Source organism: Chrysemys picta, chromosome 1, assembly GCF_011386835.1.
Source record: "Chrysemys picta bellii isolate R12L10 chromosome 1, ASM1138683v2, whole genome shotgun sequence".
NCBI classification, from domain to species: domain Eukaryota; kingdom Metazoa; phylum Chordata; order Testudines; family Emydidae; genus Chrysemys; species Chrysemys picta.
The window spans coordinates 94668933-94693462 of record NC_088791.1 but is presented as its reverse complement, the minus strand read 5'-3'; the positions used below and the strand labels follow the sequence as shown (position 1 = coordinate 94693462).

Genomic DNA, 24530 nt, shown 5'->3' with positions numbered 1-24530 from the left:
ACAGGAGACTAATTCTTACAGGCCTGAAGTCTCTAGCAAGCTGTTCTGGTTGGAGTACTGGGGAATTGAAAAGGAAACATTGAAAAATCAAACTGTGTTCTGCCCTGTAGGGCCCTTGCACACAGTGTCTGTGCAAACGTAAGTGGAGAGAGAACGCTTTCCTGAGTATCCAGATTGGGAGCCTAGGACCCAATAAACCAGCTACACCAAAGTGTACGCATGCCCTCCCATGGAGGCTGGCTCCTGTACCTTGTGCGTCAAGTCGCTTGTCTGCATAGACCTTATAGGTGAAGGCATGGCGCAGGGCAAGGGCTGCGAAGAACATCTCCACGCAGATGATGAAGTCCTGGTAGCCGGCGGCCACAGTACCTTCGCCCACAGACACGTTGGCCGAATGGATCTTGGGAATGGCACCACACTTCTCAAGAATAGCCAGCAGCATCCCTAAGCAGGGCAACAGATTCAAACACAAGTGAGGGGGGAAAAAAAGGTTGACTTCACAACTCCCCACAGAATGAGCATGGCCAATTGTCTGTGCACATGTCCAGGCAAACCCGTTTAACAAAACGACTGCTAAAGGAAGTTAGCTGGATGCTCCCATCCATCCTGTCAGCGGTGGCTCCAGGCACCAGCGCTCCAAGCGCGTGCCTGGGGTGGCAACTGCAGGGGGTGCCCTGCCGGTCCCTGCGAGGGCGGCAGTCAGGCTGCCTTTGGCAGCTTGCCAGCGGGAGGTCTGCCGGTCCCGTGGATTTGGTGGCAATTTGGTGGCGGGTACGCCGAAGCCGCGGGACCGGGGACCTCCCACAGGCATGCCGCTGAAGGCAGCCTGCCTGCTGTGCTTGGGGCGGCAAAAAAGCTGGAGCCGCCCCTGCATCCTATTTTGTAGTACAAGGGAAAAGCAGCACCTTGTGAAATTAAATAGCAACAAATTTGAGCACAGATAGCACTTAAATGGGAACATTTTTCTAATCACAACGTATAAATGAATCGCACAAGTATTGGGCAAGTACATGAATTTGAGTTTTCTACTTTCTCTGTAGCATGTGACAACGTTGCTAATGCCATAGCAATATAGTGGACTACACAGACTAAGTTCAAGCGTAGTATCTGTTCTGATGGAGTAGCTCCTTATTTCTATGCATCTTGCCCTGATCCATTGGGGGTTCTGCAGCTACATTACATGTGTTTCAGTTGATGTGTCATTTAGTAAAAAGGTATATGAGCTTGTGACTGAAGATTTGTTGATAATTTTTAAAAGAGACCCATCATTTCAGGTTTGTCACTTTAAACAATACAATTGCAGTATGCAAATAAACTCATGCCAGCTGCATCTTGCCACTGGCAGAGCTGCCCAAGGCCACCATGAAACAAGCAGCTGGTTTGTGAGGCAGGTGTGTGTCAAGGACAGGGGGGGAGGAATAAAGATGACAAAGGGGGAGAGAGCTTTTCCTGGGATGAACAACCACGTACTAAAGGATCGCAAGAGAGAGACTTGGTGGCTACTCAACACTTGTTCCATCAGCTTTTACTTCCCCGGAGCCTTTCTAATGTGATCTGCAGGCTAGGGAGAGGAGGTGCCTCACCTTGCCAGAAGGACAGGAAGATGACGGACTTGACCATGAAGAACTTGAGAACAGGGCTGTAGGGGCTGAGCAGCTCGCGTGTGGCAAAGTAGAAGAGGAAGAGGGCGTAGAGCGCCAGGCTGACTGAAATATTGTAGATGATCGTCACATAGAGGTAGCCGCGGGTGACACTGAAATGAGAGGAAACACAAACCCTCTGCAGCTCACAAATATCCTCCATCCCTTGCCTCTTCGAGACAAGGGAACAACATTCCTTTCCCCTCTGGCACCCCCACTCAACACCTTCCCTGAGGTAACATGAAACCCATCGGCTCCGCTCTCACATGCCTCCTTTCCCCTCCACGCTGCCCTCCCTCTTCTCATGCACAGCCCAAGAGCCCCCTTTCTCCACACTCCCTCTCCCCACCAGGACTCTGTGCAGTCACTCAGGGCCCAGGCAGCCAGGCCCTTTCCTTCACAAACGCATGGAACATCAGGCCTGTGAGAGGCTTGCTTGCTGGAGAAATCCCATGACACTAAACAGTTTGCTTACTCGAAGTCACCGTCCCGGTACTTGCCAAAGGCCTGGAGGATGACTGTGCTGATCGCCATAAGGGGCTTCACCACACAGAACTGCAGGGTGGCCTAAGGGAAAGAGGAATGAGATGGAGAAGGAGAAAGAACAAGTGCCACACACACACACGCAGGCTTTGATCCAGGGGCAAGCAATACCATGCATCAGTCACCATCAGAGCAGTTCAACAGCATGGTGTGGTTCCAGTCCTAACAATTACACTGGTCCCACTGGTCCTTAACTGCAGTTCTCTGGGAGTAGAAGATGAGAAAGATTCATATTGTGTGCGTCCATCTGGCTGCCCCTCCTCCACCACAAGGGCTGGAGGTGGCAAGAGACTGCTCAATGACAGAGTCAGTTCAGAGGCTGGGTTGCAGTAGAGGTAGGGAGACCACCCATCCTGTATTTTAAGTGAAGGTCTTTAACTGGGGCCTAATGGTCTGTGATCAAGTCCAGTGAGGAGCTATTGAAAAACGTTTGATCAGATAAAATGCACGTTTCCAGGCAATTACCACAGATGATCCTACCCTGGGGCGTGGTACACACATGATTCTGTATAATAAACAAAACGTTATGGAATGGTGTCCTGGGATATGGGTGAGGAGAGGAAGAAAGGACTCTGGTCCATATTTTTCGTCACCATATTCTCTGTGTGCTTGCAATGCAGGTGGTCACCTTACACGGGAGAAAAGAGGAAACAACTCTAGACTCTTCTTAGAAAGGGATATCTTGGCAAATTAAACCACGTAAGGTGGTTTCAGATACCACAGTGACGAGTGCTGTCTAAACGCCTAGCTAGGTTAGATCCATTCTGCTTTCACTTGCATGAGCTTAGAGTCAGTCTGGAAGGGAGAATCGCCCTGGAGGCTCTCTAGGACTTGAGAGCAGTTGTGTCTGCTCCATCATGCGTCCCAGCACTGAGCATGGCCTCAACCTCCACCCCCTCACGATTCCCTCCCACCCCAAACCTCAGCAGTAAGAAACATTTAACTTTGGGGAGAGAGACGAAGCTGAACTTCATAAAGGTCAGAGGTGGGGGGAAAGGGGGAAGACCCTAAAATTTTAACTGGAGTCTCCCTAAAGCAGATCAGGTAAGAGTTTTGCAAGGTGCTGAGGGGGGTAGAAGGAAGGTAAAACCAAAGGGAAGGTTGCTGACGGTAAGACACAATTTGCTAGTGGTCATAAGACTTCAAGGAGATAAAAAAATCCAACACAAGCCAGTAGGTGAGTCACCAAGATGAGAATTGAATAAGGTCAAGCTAATTGGTAAACAACAACTCTGAGCTTCCTCTCCCTCCAGTCCAGGGATTGTTTAACTATTTCCCTGCAATCCAAACCACACATTTTTGTTTTTAGGCACTTCCTGGGGAAGAAGGCATTAAGACATATGGGAAATGCACTGAGGGCACATGACCCAGACATCATGAAGGTCACTGGGCACAAGTCGGGAAAGAACCTCTGCGTAATACCCTGCTGTGGAGATAAGTGTTTGCCCAGGCTTTTAGACCACACCCGCCGCTGTGGCCTCTGAGGGGATCTACAATGCAACAGAAAATCCACAGCACCAAGTCTCAGAGGCCAGGTCAATTGACTTAGACTAACAGGACTCAGGCTGCGGCGCTAAAAATTGCAGTGTAGACATTTGGACTCAGGCTGGAGCCCAGGCTCAAACTCCATAAGGGGGGTGGGTCTCAGAGCCTGGGCTCCAGACCAAATGACTACACTGCCCCACAGCCCAAACCCCACGAACCCGTCAGCTGCATCTGTGCCACGGGTCTTTTATTGCAGCGTAGATGTACCCTGAGTGCCCAAGATACACATGGCCAATACAGACAGATACAGCAGACGCCTGTCTGAGAACAGCCCAGTTCAAGAGAGGGGAAGGGAGGGATAGTTGCTTGCTGAAGAGGCCTTCAGCACTAACAAGGCTGATGAGACCCGACAGGGTGACACCACTACCAGACAGGCTCAGGGTGGGGCCGAGGATGGCCAAGGTGTTCTTTTTAACAGGGTTTCCCTCAGTGGGTCATCATGGAGATAAACTGGGCAGTCAGGTGGCCCTGGAAGTTTTCCTGCTCCCCAGTGCTGGAATCCCAAGGAGGTCCCAGAGGCTGGGCTTGGTGCCACAGATTGCCCATTGAACTGTCGTCAGCCCAACTTCCATGGAGTGAGAGGGAAGTGCCTCACATCCCTCTGGCAGGCTAGAAAGTGGTGCTAGCAGTTTGCAAAGGGCAGCTGCATCTGGAAGAATGGTTACCACGATGCAGGGAAGTGAGGGAGCCTAGAAAAATATCCATTTAAGACGGAATTGTCAAACCCTCAGCCTGCTTGATCGATTTGTGGAACCTGCACAACATACTCCGAGTTCGCAGAATTTCAGCCTTCATTAAAACAAAACAAAAAGTTGCTAGTCCTCCTGGTTGAGAAGAAAACCTTCCAAATATGAACTGAGTGTTACCCATGTAGTGATGTCGGCCTAAGTCTGCAGATGGTCTGAAACAACAGCGCTGAGAGGGGTGAACCACCCTATGCCCTGTTAATCTCACTGGGGTGTTACTCGAAAGCCAGCTGACGACACTTTAAATGTCAACATTAGCTATTTCATTGCTCATAATTGTAAGGGAGAATGGGGTGGGAGTGAAGCCCAGGTGAGGAAGGAATTAGTAGTTCCTTAGGGAAGGAAAAAACAGAGGGAAGAATGGAAATACATAAAGGCAGGCAAGAGGGAGAGAAACAAATAAAGGAGGATAAGGAACGGAGAAACAGCCACAGTCCTAAAGGTCACTACGCTTCCCAGGGAGTAATGCTGAATGCGATAGTCCGGCTGTTTTCACTCTTTATCTCAATGCAAACTTTTCATTGAGCTCAGATGGAGCTCTGGTGCAGAGTAAGGGCAGCAAATGGGCCTAAATTCCTAGTGAGACCCAAAGACTATAATTAAAAATGGAATTCGGCCCTTTTTCAGAGAATGAAAGCAACGCCCCAATCTAACCAAACCTGTTTCAGTCACTATCTACAGAGAGATCCTGCATGTCACTCTCAGCAGCTTAGCAAATCTCTACCTTTACTGCTACCTTGTGGCAGTCAGCAGTGACAGCCTCCTGGACCCCATGACCGAACACATGACCGGATTTGTCGTCATTTAGATTTCTCTCTCTTCCTGACATACCCACTTCATCATGAAACACCCCCCCCCTCCCCCGGAGTGAGCAATATGCTGGAGAAGTTCCTCCTGCAAAGTGGTGTGTCACAATGATCAGACTCCATACTCCCACTCCTAACCACACTGGCAAAGCTGGGAACTCAAGAGACACTTACACAACTACTGGGGGTGTCTGGGACCCAAGTTCTCATAGGGGATCTGGGACCTGCCCATCCCAGGAGGGGAAGAGGAAACAAACATCAGTTCCTAGGGACTCCTGGGGTTTGGAGTAGATCCTGTAGAGAAGACAGGTCATTTCCCTTGCTAACCGCCTTTCTAGTTTTTGGGTGGGCAGAGCAACATGGTATATCTGCTTCAGCGCTATTACAACATGATAACAGATTTATTCTCGCCCACTAAGCTACGTGCCTTTCTCAGCTCGATCTCATAAATCCACTGAACAGAGGTTGGTCCAAAGGAGCCCTCGTCTCAGAAACTCCATGGGCCAGGCATTACTGCCTCCTCTCCTGCTTCTTGCACACAGACCAGCTTTCTTCAGCCCGTACCTGTTTGCAGAACCTCAGGAATCCGATGGAATACGTCTTCCCCCACAGGCAGCAAGTCCCATACATGCAACTGGACCTGAAAATGCAACACAGCAGGACAGCCAGAGAAAGGAGTCAGAGGGCAGAGCTCAGGATATGGCAAGCAGTGAGATGCAGGCCCTTGCCTGCCCATCTCCTCCCCATGAAAATATAAGATTCTTGCTTTCACCAGGCCTAATTAGTCATCACCATAGCGACAACAGCCTTAGTCTCCTTCAGAGATGCAGACACGAACAGAGGTGTGGTCTTGCACTCCTCTCTCTGCCCCCCAAAACCGATTTTTGGCAGGGAAGTTGTTGGCTAGCATGGTCTGGCACTAGAAAAGGAGAGCAGGCAGCCACAACCAGCATAGGCTAGGGAAAGGAAACATACTGGGGGGAGGGGAGAAGAAACTACAGGGGAGCCAGGTGAACATGAAAGCTCTACATAGGTAGGCTCAGTTCACACGTGATGATCTGAATGGCCTCATCCAGCGTGAGTGGATGCTTGTAAATCCATTTGAGTCCTGTGTGTAATGAGCTAGGTGGTATCATCCGATCCAGTTCCAGGGTACACTTATTGCACCACACAGTTTCCAGTGGCAGGGGTTAAAACAAATCCTGTGATACAGAAGCCCCCAGGGAAGGATGGACGAGAGTACTCACTCGATAGATTTCCCTCTGATCTCGGACATGATGGAGCTCTCCCCCCCAAGGTACTCATAGCAGAGGCTGAGGAAGTTGTAGATTACAAAGGCTGCAAAGACAGATTAACCAGATCAAAATCATGATGCCCACTGAACGGGGACAAGCAGCTGGGGTGCAGGGGAGAAGCAAAACCAGCAGAAATGACAATCTGTGCAGCGCCTTTCATTCTGAGAATCCCAGACTGTTTTTACAGGGTGCACTCCTCCTCCTGCTTCAGCAGTTACATGGCACTCTGCGTCGAAACCTGGCAGGGCACCAAAGCTAATGCCCCTACTCTTCCCAAAAGTGTCATGGGACTTTTAGCCACCACCACTCTGGTCAAGGCTTCTGTTTTACATCTCTGTAAGATGCCCTTCCCCGACACACAGCGCTCCTTAGGACTATTCTGGGGCATTAGCCTAGTACTCACTCAAATGGTAAAGCATCCCTAATGAATCATCCATCTCACTTCTTTCCGCACCCTCCACTCACCTTTGAGGTCTCTAAACCCAGGCTACGATTTTGTTACAGAAGTCATGGAAATCACGGAATCTGTGACTTCCAAAGCCCTTCATGACTTCAGCCCCTGGTGGCTGGGGGGACCCCCACAGCTCCCTGCCACCGCAGACGGCAGGGGGACCCTGGAGCTCTGAGCCCCCATGAGTGGTGGGGGACCCCAGAGATCCCAGCCGGCCTCCACAGCTGCCCAGTGGCTTCACATTTTGTCATGCATATTTTTAGTAAAAGTCAGGGAAAGGTCACGGGCTTCCGTGAATTTTTCTTTCTTACCCGTGACCCATCCGTGATTTTTACTAAAATATCCATGACAAAATCTTAGCCTTACAAATGAGGACCTACCCTGTTAACTTAGGACAGCTGATGAACAAACAGTCTCTCTATGTGATCTGACTGCGGGCACTCCCCCCGCTCCCCACAGGGAGACCCAAAGAAATGGAGGGGTGATCTGGTGACAAACTGGCAATCATTAGAATCTGCAGTCTGCCTATTATTCTCCACAGAAAGTTGGAATATTTTTCACTAACTGGGGAGATGAGTAAGGGCTTTACATCACCCACCAGGATGCATCCTCCATGCAGTACATTTGCTCCTTCTTTCGGATCACCCCTTACATGAGGAATGCTCTCCCCTCTTCAAGACTCACCTCCGCTGACACCTACACTATATTGCCAACTGAAAACAGCCAAGTGAATGGCGGGGGTGGTGCCAGCCTCTTCCTTGCCATGAGGTTCCGCCTTTCTCTGTGGCCCCGCCCCTTCTCCTCCTCCCCCCACGGTTCTCCCCTCCAGGCAGACCAGAAGCCAGAACTGGGCAGTCTGCGGTGCAGGCCGTTTGCAGGCGGCAAGAGCCTCCCAGGTAGGGGAAGCAGCTCTGGGGCGGACAGAGCCCTCTGGCACTTGGGGAGCAGCAACTGTGGGGGGCAGTGCCCCTGGAGCCTGGACCAGTGCAGGTCAGTCTGGGCTGCTGTGGGGAGCCCCAGCCCATCCATCTGCCCTGGGTGGCACTCCCCGGCGGGTGGGGACACGGGCTGGGGGCTGCTCTCAGGCACCCCTGCCTCCCACCCGGGCTTACTTCTCCACTGCTGCAACAGCTGGGTGCCCGGCTGCCAGTCTCTCTGCTTTGCCTTCAGAGCTAGGCAGCCAGAGAGTGGCAGCTGCTACAGGGTGGCTACAGGGGGGCTAAGGCAAATGTTGGGGTGACTATAGCCCCCACATGCTCCCTCGGCACCGCCCCATGAATGCCTGGTAGGGACTTTCATTTATCATAGATAATGTAATAAATGACAAGCATTTAGCAATGCACATGGCTAGCCTATGTTAGCCCGTTCTCATTGCCGTTTCCCTTATTCTAGTCCTCCCACCTCTCTCCTACTGTTACAGCCACTCTTGTATCCTGATTTAAATTAGACTATGAGCTCCCTGGGGCAGGGTCTGTCCTACTCTATGTTTGTACAGCACCTAACACAATGGGACCCGGATCCTGATTGTATTATGGTAACATCAACATGCCTTGAGGAAATAATAAACTCAGGAGAGAGACACCGTACCCAGGGAATTTCAAGACAAGAACAAAACAAAATCAAATGCATAAGGCCAAGAATCTGTCCTCAACAAGGAGCTGGATAGCAGACATCAAAGAGGTTATCCCACTTGAAAAGACATCCATGATCGGAGACAGCTCGTGGACTTTCACCTCCCCTGGGCCCTTGTAATCACCCAACTATGCCCTTACACAAAGGGACACAGATCCCATGAAGAAACACCCCCCAAAAATCTAACAACAGGATTAGACACAACGTAAGCACTTCCAGACATTTTTAGCACAACAGAATAGTACAGTGCATAAATGGCTATGGTCTACCTGCTTCTATTTATACAATAAGGCAAACTTGTATTCCACCTGTAATCCTGGTTATTGAACAGGCCCATTGACTATATTTCTGTAATGGTTTGGGGTATTGGTATCAATGAAATAATCAATTAAAAAAACACCACAGAAAACATTTATTTTAAAAACCTGTGGTAAATTACTTGGTCTGCAAACTCCCTGCATCTCCGTTAACTTTAGGCCTATGAAGGCAGCTCTCAGCTGCTGGTGGAGGAGAAGCTTAGCTTCTCATATTGTTCTCCAGTGGTGCTCTCCACTACTCTCCGAAGTGGTCACACTCACTGCAACACCAGCTGCCCATCCAAAAGCATTGGAAGGAGGTGAAATCAGAGAGAGAAGAATGGGGACATTTTCCCCCACTCTCCCTCTACAGTCCCCAAAAGAAACAAGTGCTAATTATTAAAGATGGCTGTGCTAGAATAACAGCGCTTCCCCTCCTAGCCCATATTCGTCTTTGTCGTCAAAAGTACTTATCACATCACCACAAAAGAGCACAAACTCTTATGTCACAGACTGAGGCCCCAGGGTTTCATGTGTATGGAGGCAGGATAAAAGAGCAGGACCAAAAAAGTATACTCCACCCGCCAAAAGACACATACCACAGAGAACCACCCATGATTGGTACAACACAGATTCCAAGTTTGGTGATGGATTTTTTTATTCGTTACTATTTTCATTGTTTTCAAGTGGAGCTATTCCCCAAGAGTAAAAATCTCCACTGAACGCGAGAAAGATCTTCCTCCCACCCTCTCCAATCTCCTGCTTTTCCTGGGCATAGTTTTGAAACTGTTCAGAGAATACACAGGGGCAGGGGACGCACCTCCACACAGCACAACAAGCGGGCCAAGCCGGTGAACTTTGGAACGCAGGCTGACCTCTTGAGCAGATGTTGCGATGTTTGCAAACTCCCTAGGCAAGGCGGAGGGGATAATAGCCGTTGCTAGGAGAGGAGTTTCTCAGAGTAGCAGGCTTCCTGCTAGGCCTTTACACACAAACACAGGGAGAGAAAAAATGTCCTCTGGATTGTGTGCATGAGTTTGCCATCTGCTATTGTATCCTAGTGCATTGTCACTGGTCCCTTGAGCAGATTAACTTGTTGACACACCCAGGGGCCTCTCTCCCTGCAACACAGATCTCACTAACAACAAACCCTACAAACAAGGTGCAGTTTAGTCAGGACAGACAGACACACAATAATAGTGGTCCAACAGGATATCCTGCCACAGAGTACAGCCTCTCCCAGGATGCTGTTGTGGGGCTAGGGGAGAGAGGCTCCTTTTTTGAATGGGGGTAGATTTAGAAGTGTTTATTTCAGAGACTGACTGACTGTTTCTTTCTCATATGCCTCAAGGGTGAGTTTTCCTTTCCTAGCCGGGTGGGTCATTATTAGAAAAGTGCAATAAATAATAGATATTTATCCTCACACCTTTCTGCCCGTAGGATCCCAAAGCACATTACAGCTCTCTCTCACACACCACTGAACCACAGTGGCTACTGTAGTGGAATGCAGCCGCCATTCTGTGCCAGGGAAATGATGCAAACAGTTACAGGATGGGAAGAGAGTAACATTGCCAACAGAAACTGCAATGGGGATTTAGGGGCCATGTGAGGAGGGGCAGAATACAATTGGCCAGCCTGAAGTCTGCTCAGGTGTTGGGGAAACCTTTGGGATCTTTAACATCGATGGGCATTCAGACCTTCCGTTTTACACCTCCTCTGAAAGAATGAATACAAGTCTGCCATGTGAGAAAATCTCTTCAGAAGCTTTGTGTCTTTCTAAACCGTATCCTAGGGCAATTAAGGTGCCACAAGTCCTCCTGTTCTTCTTTTTGCGGATACAGACTAACACGGCTGCTACTCTGAAACCCAATATACCCTGTCACTCCTACAGCAGCCAGGAGGACAGAAGACATTGTTCCCCAGTCACTAAGCCAGGCTTCAAACCATGGTTCTAGTTCGATATCAGTACAAATTATAGCCATATGACAGAAGTACGCCCCCTCCACGCTTCCTGTCCACATGCAGGACCAGTCCCTGCGCTCCAGCCTGTAACAGAAAGCCCCCATGCTCCGCCATCCCCGCCTTACCTTCGTAGCAGTCCCGCACAGTGCCAAAGTAAACATAGTACTGGTCATTGGTGAAGAAAAGGAGGCTGAGCCATGAGTCGAAGGCGTAAATGGGCACAATGAAGAGGATCCGGACAATGTAGCGCTGCTCATTGGGGCAGCTATAACAGCGCAGATGCATGTAGATCTGAATGGGGGAAGATGGAGAACAGGATCAGTGACAATCAAACAGAGGAAAGGGTGGGACTGGATGGCCATGGGGGACTGAGAATGGAACACAGAACTCCTCACTGGAGCAGGTGATCTAACGCGGCCTTAAGACGGCAGGGATAAAAAACTGTTACTTTCTTATGGCCACTCGCAGTGGCCTGTGTGAGGTGAATTGGGGGCTGCAGTCCAGTTTCTAATGAGATGGGATTAAATTCATTTTTATTATTTTTTGCTCATTATTACCAAGTGTGGCCTCACATTCTCTTGTTCATATTTAATTCCCAGATAGTCCATCCCAAGACTCTACTATCTCCTTTCAGGCACTTAAGATTTCCAACCCTGCAACCTCCTCTTTTCCTCAGCCGTATAGGACTGAGCACATCAGGCTGTCACCATGGTTAAGGCCCTCTTTACCTCTGAGCAGTTTTATACACTTCCCCATGACTTTTTCATGAAAGAACCCCAGAAAATTCCTTCATATAGGTTTTAAGTAGATGGAGAAGCCCCAAACCCCACCGCCTGCTGGCGAGAGTCATACTATTGCTTTAACATAAAGCCATAAAATGCCAGCCTCTTGCCCTCTTACCAGAGCAGTACAATTCACAGCTCTGAAATTGGACTCTCTACAGCGCAATAAAGTCATAAAACTTGTGCAGCCTGATAACCAATAGAACTGCAAATTCTCTAGTCACCCAGGAACATGGGCTAAGACAACTATGATGTCATAATTCTACCCACTCCCTCCAAAAATCAGGGGGTTCATTAATCATCTCAAAATTAAACTGTCACACCCTTAAAAAAAATTCTCCCCCAGAATATCCATCTTCTAACAACAAAGTTCACCTTTACCAAAAAAATATACACCTAGTATGGCAACACTGAATTTGTCAACTTGAAATATACAATCAACCTTCCTTAATGGCCAGGACAAGTAAAGGACTCCAGGCAAAAGCCTGCATAAAGAAAAAGGTCTGACAGCATGTCCTGATGGTCAACGGACACAAGTTTGGTTGAACCAGCAGGGAACATGTTCTTCAGAGGCAAAAACCAGAACACACACAACAAACTAGCGTGATTTTTTCTTCTTACAATCCAGTTACACTCCTTCAAATTCCTCTCCTCCCATTCCATATCACACCCTCTCCAACATGGCTCCCACCCCTTGCACTCAACTGAAACTGATTTCACCAAAGTCTTTAAAGACCTCTTCCTAGCCAAAGCTCAAAACCAGTACAGCACCCTCATTCTCCTTAACCTGTCAGGCACCTTCAACAGTCAACCACTCTCTTCTTGAAATTGTGTCCCTTCCTTGCCCCCCTCCTGGTTCTCCTCCTACCTCTCTAATTTCTCCTCCAGCTTTCTGTGAGGATTCCACAGGACGCTGTCCTTGGTTCCCATATCTTCTCCCTTTACACCTTGTCTATAAGCAATCTCACCCGCAAACTCAAACTGAACTAACACCTTCATACAGATGATTCATAGATCTACCTCTCTATTCCAGACCTATCTCAGCTTCTCTCCTCATGGAAGTCTAACTGCCAGTTCAAACTCAACAGGGCTAAAAGAGAGTTCTTCATCTTCACCCCCAATCCCTCCTTGCTACCTCCTTTCTGGACGACTGCAGACACCACTACCATCCTGTCCATCACTTGGGCCCATAACTTGGGTGTCTGTCGTCTTTGACTCAGACCTCTCTCAGACCAACATCCTCACATCCAAGCTAGGTCTAAATCATGCAGATTCTTTCTGCATAACATCTCAGATACGGCCTTTCTTATCTGTCCACATGGCTACAACTCCTCCACGTTCTCATAATCTCACATCTTAATTACTGCAACATCCTTTTCTCTGGCCTTGACAAATGCAATCTTCCCCTGTTCATCCATTCAGAATGCTGCTGCAAAGATCATTTTCCTAGCCTGTCACTTGGACCACATTACCTCTCTCTCTGAATCCCTCCACTGGCTCCCTCTTTTCTACCATATCAAACAAGCTATTTGTATTCACTTTCGAGGCTCTTTATGACCTATCCCGACCCCACCTATCATCTCTCATTCAGTATTAAAAGGTCAGCTCTCGCCTGCCGTCAGCCCATGTCGCCAGCCTCCATCCCCCACTTGTTAAATTCTGAAACAAGCACCTTTGTGCACCTCACACTTGGCAGAAGCTGCCCGAGCTACCTTGTTATCCACCTTCAAATCCTTCCTCAAAACTCTCCTCTGCTACGATACCTATAAAATACTTGATGGTGAGACAGCTGGTGTGCTAAGACCACAGCCTGTCATACTGGCCAACATTGTCTCATTGTTTCTTGTACTACCGTCTCGCACCTTATACTTAGAGTGTAAGCTCCTTGGGGCAGGGACCATCTCTTTGTGCTGTGTTTGCACAGTGCCTGGCACAGTGGGGTTCTGGTCCAGGGCTGGGCTCCTAGGCGCTATGATCATGCAAATAATACATAATACCTACCCACCCCCAGGGATGTCACTAGAGCCTTTCACTGTGTGCACGATCACAAGACCATGTCAGGCAGGAAATGCCATATGACAGACCAATGACACATTTAACCCAGTCCCCTGCCTCTGACATTTAGCAACACTGGATTCTGAGGAGCAGCGTTTCTCAAACTGGTGTCCCTGACGGCACCCCAGGGGGTCCGCGGGCCTCACTGATCAAGTCCTTCCCCTCCCTCCACTCCTCTCCCTCCCTCCCAGCACCTCCTGCATGGTAAAAGTCCAGCAGTGCAGCAGGGCTAAGGCAGGTTCCCTACCTGCCCCAGCTCCGCAATACTCCTGGAAGCAGCCGGCATGTCCCTCCAGGGCAAGGGGTCTCTGCGCACTGCCCCTGCCCGGAATGCCGACTCTGCAGTTCCCATTGGCCAGGAACTGCGGCCAATGGGAGCGGTGGGGTCGGTGCCTGCGGGCAGGGGCAGTGTGCGGAGACCCCTTGGCCCCCCGCCCACCTAGGAGCCGCTGCCAGAGAGATGTGCTGGTTGCTTTCAGGAGCCACCCAAGGTAAGTGCTGCCTCACACCCCTCACTCCCTCCTGCACCCCAACCCCCTTTCCCAGACCAGAGCCCGCACCCAAACTTCCACCCAGAGCCTGCACCCCGGGCCCCCTCCCAGAGCCCGCACCCTGAGCCCCCTCCTGCACCCAACTCCCTCCCAGAGCCCTCATCCTCCCACACCAAAACTCCCTCCCAGAGCCTGCACCCTGAACCCCCTCCTGCACCCAAACTCCCTCCCAGAGCTGCACCCCCTCCTGTACCCCAACCCCCTGCCCCAGTATGGTGAAAGTGAGTGACGGTAGAGGAGAGCAAGTGAGCGATGGAAGGAGGGGGGATGGAATGAGCGGGGGCGGGACCCCAAAGAAGGGGTGGGGCCTCAGGGAAGGGGGCATGGCCAGGGCTGAGAGGGGAGGTGGGGCTGGAGGGGGTCCCCAAAATTTTTAAAATCAAAATGGGGTTCCTTGAGTTGCTAAAATTTGAGAACCGCTGCAGTACAGAACAGCAGAAAACCCTAGCTGTGCAATGCTGTACCGGGGGAAGAATTTTTCCCTACTTCCAGCAGGTGATCAATGTGCACCCTGAAGCAGGAGGATGATAGCACTTATTGTTACCTAAGCTAGTGGCACTACAGGTGTTACTCTTATTCATCAGTGACTAATCTCTTTTCAAACCTCCCTAGACTATTTGCCTCTGCAATACACTGTCATTTTCCAACTCCTACTCAGCTCTCTGGAATCCAACAACACAGAGGTAAGGAACACAGGTTGACACATTTCAGGGCATGTATTTCCCACTGTAAAAAGAAGAACAGGAGTACTTGTGGCACCTTAGAGACTAACAAATTTATTAGAGCATAAGCTTAAGAAGTGGGCTGTAGTCCACGAAAGCTTATGCTCTAATAAATTTGTTAGTCTCTAAGGTGCCACAAGTACTCCTGTTCTTCTTTTTGCGGATACAGACTAACACGGCTGCTACTCTGAATTTCCCACTGTGTTACACTCCACATGACGACTACATTAGAAAAGAGGATGTTGGATTGGACTTGTGCTGGAACCCAGAGAATACTGGATGAGATAAGTTGGCCAGGCGTTGCCCCAGAAAGAAAAGGAGAAAAAGCAAAACAAACATTTCCTGCTACTCCTTTCCGTAGCAGAATTCAGCTAGTGGAATTCACTGGCACGGAAGGTTGTCAAGGCAGGCACTGCTGGCTGGATGATTTAAAACAATAAACGGCTGATCATTTAATGAACTAACAGCTGACATAACTACAAAATGGCCAGCTAAGAATAGAGGGTAATTAAGCCTCATAAATCATGGCACAATCTCATCACCTACATATCCTGCCCTGTGATGGGATGTGCACCCCACACTGGCCCTGCAAGAGCCAAATTGGACCAGATGAGCCCAATCAGCTAATCAGGCAGCAAAGGAGGGGGGAGCTTTAGGCTGGAGGCAGCTAATTAGAGAGAAGCTCACCTGTGAGAGACAGGCAGGGTTCCTACAAAAGACAGGAAAATGGAGACAAAAGAGGCAGCAGAGAGATGGCTGCATTCATTCCCTGGGAGATGTGTTTGAGTAGCTGCAGAGATGAGTTGCCCACAGTTACTCCTTGGGAGGAGGAAGTGAAGAGACCAGCAAACCCAGAGGAGTGGGGAGGGCAAAGAGGTATGGAAGTGGCTCAGGGAATGGATCTTGGCTGCTGGGTAGAGGGTCCCTGGGCAGGAACCTGGAGCAGAGGCTGGGCTGGGGTTCCCTGCCAGCCATTGCAGTAGTGGCACTGTGAGACAGTGAAGCAGAAGACGAACCTTGATACACTTCCCCTGTGGAGGGGAAACCACAATAGTGACCTGACTGGAGGACTGAGTCGGGAAGAGGACAGCTGTGACTCCTGGGAGCAAGAGAGGAGCTACAGAGGAGAAACGGATGGGGTGTAATTGCTGGAAGGGCGTGACTGAGCTAATCTCCAGAGATGCCAGGAGGTGGCACTATCAAGTGGTGAGTAGAGCCCCCATCACATGCCCCCACCTCCACTTCTAGCACTACTCAACAGGCCAACTGTATTATTGAAGGGGAAGTGGGTGTTCACATTCCTCTGAAAGAACAGAACAGGTGTGATGGATCGGGAGCAGCTCTGTAATAACTTATAAAGACCATATGGTGGTCTGGTAAGTGGGGTGTTTTCTGTATGAGTATATTGGTTTAACACAATAGAGGCGGTCATAAAAACAGGCAGGAAGGAAAACAGCAGCTTGGGATAAGCCACCTCTCTGCAAACACTTGAGGTGTTAAGGGACAATGCCAGGACTACTTGCTTTGAAGATTTTTGGCTGCTTCTCCAGTACAAAACTGGCCTGAACCAGGAGAGGAAAAGGCCTGCAGAACACTGAAGATTGACAGGACTCTGGCAGGTTTAAAAAGGAACACTCTCTAAAGGGGAGGAGTTTCAGGGGAAACAGACTAAGACTCCTGACAAACTGCTGTAGGGGTCTGAAGAAGTTAGGTCTGCCTGGATGGCCCTCAGGGGGTGGCAGGCCAGTAGGTAAGAGATGCATGTAGACTGTTAGTGTTTAAATCCTTGTTCTCTAATTTTTTTTTTTTTTTTTAAATAAACAGTACCTTTGCTTTAAGATGCTGACTGGTCACAGACTCCCCAAATGGAGAACTGCAGGTGCCAGAACTCCATGAGACCTGCTAGGCAATAATGGTAGGGAGAACTGGCCTAAGTAGGAAAGCTGCAGAATTCCTCCCCAGGAGAAATAAGGCATGAGGTCTAAGACCTGAAGAAGTGCACTCAGACCAGAAAGGGGACAGATTTGCAGCTAGCCCAGTAACTGTGACAACCGGTATTAGCTGCTGCTAAAAGCAGGATACCAGACTGAATGGGCTAATGGCCTTACCTGGTATGGCTATCCCCTTGTGCCTCCGCTACTGAGAGCCAGGCAGAAAGGTGTTTGATCCTCTACATTATTTACAATGCCCTCCCTTTCCTCACCTGCCTGTGATCTGGGGCTCCTTGCTAGGCAAAAGTTTGATTATTACAAGCCTGAAGACAAAGGCAAAGATGAGACATTGTATAGGCAGGTACCTGGCCACTGCATTCTTAGGTACAGAATGGTGCCATAGAATCATAGAATATCAGAGTTGGAAGGGACCTCAAGAGGTCATCTAGTCCAACCCCCTGCTCAAAGCAGGACCAATTCCCAGCTAAATCATCCCAGCCAGGGCTTTGTCAAGCCGGGCCTTAAAAACCTCCAAGGAAGGAGACTCCACCACCTCCCTAGGTAACACATTCCAGTGTTTCACCACCCTCCTAGTGAAATAGTTTTTCCTGATATCCAACCTGGACCTCCCCCACTGCAACTTGAGACCATTGCTCCTTGTTCTGTCGTCTGCCACCACTGAGAACAGCCGAGCTCCATCCTCTTTGGAACCCCCCTTCAGGTAGTTGAAGGCTGCTATCAAATCCCCCCTCATCTGCACCAAGTCTCAGACTCGCATGTTTCTCTTCCCCAGACACACACAAACACTGCTCCTCTCCAGGGAGGTGGAGTTCTGTTTCTCTTGCTGCTTCCTCCCTATGTATTAGCTCTCAGGGAACAGAGCTGATCATTAAGCAACGTGGAGTAGACATCTCCACAACTCTCATTGCCCTTCTACCAACCCCCTGGATCCACCTGAAGCAAAAGAACCCCCCTCAAACATTCCCTTGGTACAGTTTTGTGCAATACTGAGCACAGTTACCTTTACTGAGTTATAGGTGGTGAATAATTTGCTAGCCTAGATAATTAATTGCCAAGATGCAAGATTAGCTCACAGTGACTCCTCAAAGTGGAGGGGTGAGAGTCATAAACTGAGCTAGTGATAACAGCAGGAATGATTCTAAAACCCCCACAGCTGGCAGAGACACCCCTCACACCATGTGTATTCACCCAGTTTGGGGGGGCAGACAGAGTTACAGGGATCAAACGCGGAGATTCTTACCTGATGGCAGGTGATGAGCAAAGCTGTCCACACAAAAAAACCTGAGATGGCCTGAGCAGCAGTGGTCATTAGGAATATTGGCTGCTCCATAGCAGTGGGGCTGCCGTCCTCAGACATCCAGGAGAAGTTTGGGGCTGCAACTGGGGTGGTGGCAGGGGAACCCAGCTCGGGCTCTGACATGACTCCAGTCACCACTATCATTTTGCCTTTTGGGAAGCAGTTCCACCGGGGTTAATACAGAGCTGCCTCCAAGCTGAGCCCTGTCAAACCTAAAAGGGATAAACAAAAAGGCAGAGATTAATCTCAACCGAATGGACGCAAAGGTAAGAACATTCTGCATTTATACCATGTTTTTCACATGGGATCTTAGAATGCTGTCCAAACAGAACTCAGTTAAGCATTCATAGCACCCTGTGAGATGGTTAGGTAAGGACATATAAGGATCACTCACAGCCAGCTCTAGGATGAAACCCAGCAGCTATTTAACAGCACAAACACCAACACCACCCTCCTCCTACAAAACAGTTTAGGCAGGAAGTGAAGAATACTGTATCCCTCTGGCACTACAGAATAATTCAGGTAGGCAGAATTTAAATTGCCCAGACTGGAATGTGGCCAAGACAGCCCAGTAAACATCCCAACCCTTAAGAGATGTGTCTGAGTCCTTTTACACTGAATGGCCAGAGCCTTAGCTTTACATCTCATCTGAAACAGCACCACAAGCAGCCCAACACCTGGTAATGCAGAGGTGTTGTTCAGCACCAATTCCAAAGGCAAGTGTCCTTTATTAATTACCAACACCACTTGGAGTGCATGTACACATGCCAAATACACATACTCCTAGAGTCACATTGCTAAGGCCATGCTGCTTCCAAATCAGAGGCTTGCATGTGTGACCAATAATGTTCCTGATGTTACCTATGGAAATAATTCTACCTGCTTTCTTCTCACTTTGCAAAGAGAAGGAAAACAAAAGGTAAATTGGGGGAAATAGCTGGGGGTTCCTTTTACCTAGTTTATGCATGAATATAGGTAACCAAAATTTGAAGGAACTTTAATTTATTAATCTCTCTAATGAAATGCACTGAACACTGAGAAGAAAACATAGTACATGGATCTGCAGAAGGCTTGGAATTTTTTTTCCTTCTTCCAGTTGCTGCACTTTTTCTGAAACATTCCCCTTTCAGACTGAAATTTTCTATGCTTGGTCTCTACCCAAGGGTGATTTTAATAATAATAAAAAAAAAGTATGAGGGAAAACAGTTCAGCTATTTTTGCGCATGAGAACACACTTTTCCCATTATATTAAAAAAAAAAAATCCTTGTGACTTTTTATTCAAACAACCCTGCAGGAAAAAATGGCTGAAGGTTTGAACACAAACTTGGATGGAAGCTGTCCTCATTAAGCAGCAGGACCTTTGCTGATTCTGGAGGAAACTGGTTTTGATTTGACAGTGTTCTAAGCCTTTGACAAGCCCATATTAAGACAAGCAATAGATATTTCTACAAAGCTCATAAGGTGTCTATCTAAAAAGGGTTCATGGCAGCTGCATCCACGGTTAACTCCATGAACAGTCCTGTCAGCCATGATACAGCAAAGCTGTAGGGACTGAGGGGGCTCATGAGAAGTACTTCCACCGATCTTGTAAGAGGCGAAGGGGTCAAAAGAGGGCTCCTGCATACCAGCGCAGTCTATGCTAAGAAATTTTTACCACCCTAACTAACACTGCAGCTGCACCACTACTAGCACCACTGGGAATCTTAGTACAGATAGGGTTTTAATTACGTGCATGCCCCCCCCCCCTTTTTTTTTTTTTAAATTCCCACGTCCCCTGCAAGGATCAAGTTTAACCAAAATGGTGCTAAAAACCACATTGGCAGCCTTAACCACATCCATTCTAGGGATTCCAGCACTGCTAATGCTGACCCAGCTGAGCTCGTGTTAGCCACAGTGTGGAAGTTCAGCCATTCACCTAGTGTAAAAGGACAATTGCAAAAAACTAGGACCACAATAAGAACCACTGCCACCCCTGCAGATCTTGTAAGCCATGCAAGTGTCAAGGGAGGGTCTCTGGACTTCATTAGTTGTAAAGTAGGGATCCTTTCTCCAATGCACCTCTGGGCCTCTGCAGATGAGGAAGATGCTAAGCACCTTTCCAAACTACAGCACTCCTAAAGGACATGGGACTGGCTCTCTATTGTGGACCTTGCGAGGCATGCAGGAATGGGGGCAGGGGTTTCTATTATCTAACCAAACTGTATAAATTCTGTGATCTGCAACACACATCTTACAATTTTTTGCAAGCCAGCAGAATTTCAAAGGCCTAGTAAGCCCCCCCCCCCCAATTTCCTATTATAACAGAATATAAAGGTTGTATAGTTAAGCACTCAAAAGGTCAGGAAAATGCTCAAGTTGAAGCTGTATGTGCAATCTTAATACTGCCCCCTTGTGATTATACATTACTGCACAGTCTAATTATAGGATTAGTTACCATTTTTCAAATGGTATTTTGTAATATTCATTTTTTTCCTACAACCCAACACATGTAACATTTTGGAGTAGTGTGTTCTACTGCATACCAGAGTCCAGGAAAGTCATTTATATGAAAAGTGTGCAGTAAATTTGAGAACTGACTACAGATTAAGAAATAGTGCAGTGTTGATAGCACATATAGGTCACCAAAATTTGCAGGTAAGGTAGCTTCACAATTAACTTTCTCTCTACTGAAATGCACCAAAGGAAGGTTGTGCTGCTGGTTGAGAAGAAAACATAGCATATGGATCTTGCAAAATTAATAGAATACATAATTTAGAGGGAAGAAGTTTACTAAATTAGACAGGATTAAAGGTATAGAGCAGGGACGGGCAAACTTTTTGGCCTGAGGGCCGCATCGGGTTGTATGGAGGGCTGGTTAGGGGAGGGGGTCGTGGCCCAGCCCCCACCTCCTATCTGCCCCCCGGGGACTCCTGCCCCATCCAACCCCCGCCCCCCACTCCCTGTCGCCTGACTGCCCCCGTACCACCGCCACCCCATCCAACCCCTCCTCTCATTCCTGACAGCCCCGCCAGGATCCCTGCCCCATCCAACCACCCCTTCTCCCTGTCCCGACTGCCCCTGGAACCCCTGCCCGACTGTTCCCATCCTGCCCCCTGCTTTCCTGACTGCCCCCCCCCCCCGGACCCCTGCCCCGACCACCACCCCAAACTCCCCTGCCCTCTAGACAACCCCCCCCGCTCCCTGCCCCCTTACCACGCTGCCTGGAGCGCTGGCGCCGGACCATGCTGCCGCTACCAGCGCGCAGCACAGAGACCGGGTCGGTTGGGGGGGGGGGGGGGAGGAAGGAGGACAGCAGGGGAGGGGCTGGGGGTGAGCCTCCCGGGCCAGGCAGGACGGTCCCGCGGGCTGTAGTTTGCCCATCTCTTTGTTACAATGACATTAGCATGAATAGAAAAGAATGAGAAAACCACTATCAGTCTGACATGTACATCTTTGTTTGTAGCAAGAATTGTTTATTATATTGTGTTATTTGAGAAGTAGGAGGTGATCATGTAATTCAAGCCTTAATTGTAATATATACACACACAAGGGGGCAATCTTAACTTTGGAACTATTCCCTAAGTCTGTTCAGTCTTCTGCTCCAGTCTTGCCTTCTCTTCTCTGCCCATCCTTCTGTAACTCTCCCTCACTCTGGGGTAAAGGGGGGCAGATTTGCTCTCACATATTCTGGTCCACCTATCAGGAATTCTCCCCTATTTCCTGCCTCCAGGTTACTTCCTCTCTTTAAATCTCACCTTAAAACCGTCTCCATTTTCAATTCACAACTACACTCTCCCTGGAAAGAGTCTTTGCAATACAATGTGTGAAGTACACTATAGAAAAACCATGTACATTTCCTGGTGAATGGAAAATCCCATTGCTTTAACAAGAATTCATCTAGGTGGGTGTGTAGGCCTCAGTATGAAAGGGATGTACCGTAATCTATAATTCCTAACCCTCATACAGGATTCTTCAGACAACTGCTCTGAGACTCTCTGCCACATAACTGTATCCAGGGGATATCAAAAGCAGCGGAAGGGAGATGGGGGAGGGGAAGGAGTAGGATGTTCTCTCCTGGACACCATTGCTCTCTGCCCACTAAGTTATTCTTTACAATGGGATAGGAACCATTTCACTTCTCAGGCACTGGTTTAGATACAAACCATATTGGTAGTGGCTGAAATCATCATCCAACATCTACATGAAGTCAGTTTGGGAATATCTGGCTATGCCTTCACTACAGAAAAAAAAAAGTGGGTTTTCATCACTCTGTCACTGTAAAATCCCACTGGAAACAATGCAGTGTAGTTTTACCTTCATGCAGCTAACCAAGGTAAATCGTGTGTGTGTGTGTGTGTGTGTGTGTGTGTGTGTGTGTGTAAATAGAAGGGATCTTAAGAGGTGATCAAATTCCACCCCCTGTGCTCAGGTAGAACCAAGTAAACCTAGACCATCCCTGTCAGGTGTTTGTCCAACCTGTTCTTAAAAACCTCCAGTGATGGCAATTCCACAACCTCCCTTGGAAGCCTGTTCCAGAGCTTATCTGCCTTTATAATAAAAGTTTTTCCTAATATCTAACCTAAAGCTTTCTTGCTGCAGATGAAGCCCATTAATTCTGCCTTCAGTAGACAGAGAGAACAATTGATCCCCATGGTATTTATAATATCCCTTAACACAGTTGAAGACTCATCAGGTCTCCCCTCCCGCCCCCCAAGTCGTCTTTTTCAAGACTACACATGCCCAGTTTTGTTTTTTTTAAACTAGGTCTGTTTTTTTTTTTTAAACCTTTTATCATTTTTGTTGCTCAAGGGTTGACTTTGACTAACTACACTGAGGTAAAACTACCTGTCCCCGACTACACTAGGATTTTACAGCACGATAACATGTCAGGGCTTAGGAACATGTACACTTTGCTACTGTCCGTCCCGTACCACTTCTGGAAACAGGGGGGCCTTCACTCCAACACCATCAAACCAGCATCTTTCACCAAAAGCAAATTTAGAATTCAAAACAGTTAACTAAAAAGGGTATCTATGTGTATCACACTGCATTCATTACACACAGCACACTTCTGGCGCAGCAGCCTAGCAAAACAAATGCAACAGGAAAGGGGAATCTGAGCTCAGACACACGTTACCCAGCAGACTTCCTCAAACCAACCAGGCATGCACAGGGTCCTGCAGAACTTAACTCTGTCCTCATATCTATGTCCCATTTGCCCTGCTCTGAACTGGACTCAGTTTGTACCAAGAGTAGCTGGATTCTGATCACCATGGAGAGCTAGCTTTGCCCCTGAAGTAATTAGGAAAAAGGGAACAGGGAATTATATGTGGCTCTTTGCTATCTGCAAATGCAATCTGTGTTTTTAAAATAGATCGTCTCCGCTGAGGTTAAAGCATTTCCCCTCAAAGAGCTGAGGGAGCAAGGAGCGATACTCAAAGCTAGCCTGAGAAGGGAATCGTACCAGCTAAGCCTCCTTCCGGCAAGTGAAACTTGATCTAACAAGATACTCCCACCTCATCAATATTATTATCCTGGAAACCTCATATGGGATTCCTTGTGGGTCAAATTCCACACTTCAATTTTGCCCATATTATAAATTTGGGCATGTCTGCATATACACACACAAGCACACATGGTGATGTCCATGGGACAAACAGAACCTCTCATGCACTTGTCTCACCTGTCCTCTGCCCACTAATCCATCTCCACTGCATTCCAAACTTCTAAGCAGCTTCAAACCACCATCATATATAATTTTTGTTTAAATTAACCAGCCACAAAAAATATTTCCTTCCTTCTCTCCTTCCCCTGCTAGTGGGATTTCTCCCTAAAATTACCCTGGTCAGAGGCCCAGGAGAGACAATACTCAGTCCACCACCAGCAACCAGTCTAAGGTCTGAATTCTTGCAATTAGCCTAAAACAGAGCTTTTGATCACTGGAAAAGGGCGCTTTACAGCTTCCCAATGGGCAGGGTGAATTGATTTACATCAGGGTGATTTAAATCACTGATTTAAAAATTACCAAGTGGAAAGCCTTGACTTAAATCATCAATTTTAATAAACTTTGCCATTTGTACTTAGTTACTTTAAAAGGTGCATTTTTATTAGTTGATAACTGTTAAAGCATGTTGATTTACAGTTAAATACAGCTTTTACCCAAGAGATGGTACACCTTTCTGCTACCTAGGAGGATACATTAACTATACACATTTGAGCAATTATCTAGCTTAATATTTTCAGATTCTTATTAATTGCACATTTTAGTATGTTAG

The 24530-nt window shown here is 48.2% G+C and overlaps 1 protein-coding gene across 3 annotated transcripts in view; it reads right to left on the bottom strand.

Moving 5' to 3' along the window:
- Positions 1–24530, bottom strand: part of TMEM184B (transmembrane protein 184B) — a 42273-nt gene that overhangs the window by 5722 nt on the left and 12021 nt on the right. For all 3 annotated transcript variants that reach the window (XM_042843548.2, XM_005302493.5, XM_005302494.5), the window contains 7 exons: positions 18219–18487; positions 11042–11207; positions 6528–6618; positions 5845–5920; positions 2116–2207; positions 1584–1753; positions 250–444 (listed from right to left, as the gene is read on the bottom strand). In XM_042843548.2, the coding sequence (XP_042699482.1) occupies positions 250–444; positions 1584–1753; positions 2116–2207; positions 5845–5920; positions 6528–6618; positions 11042–11207; positions 18219–18419 (991 nt within the window). In that variant the 5' untranslated portion in view covers positions 18420–18487. The remainder of the gene's footprint in view (positions 1–249; positions 445–1583; positions 1754–2115; positions 2208–5844; positions 5921–6527; positions 6619–11041; positions 11208–18218; positions 18488–24530) is intronic.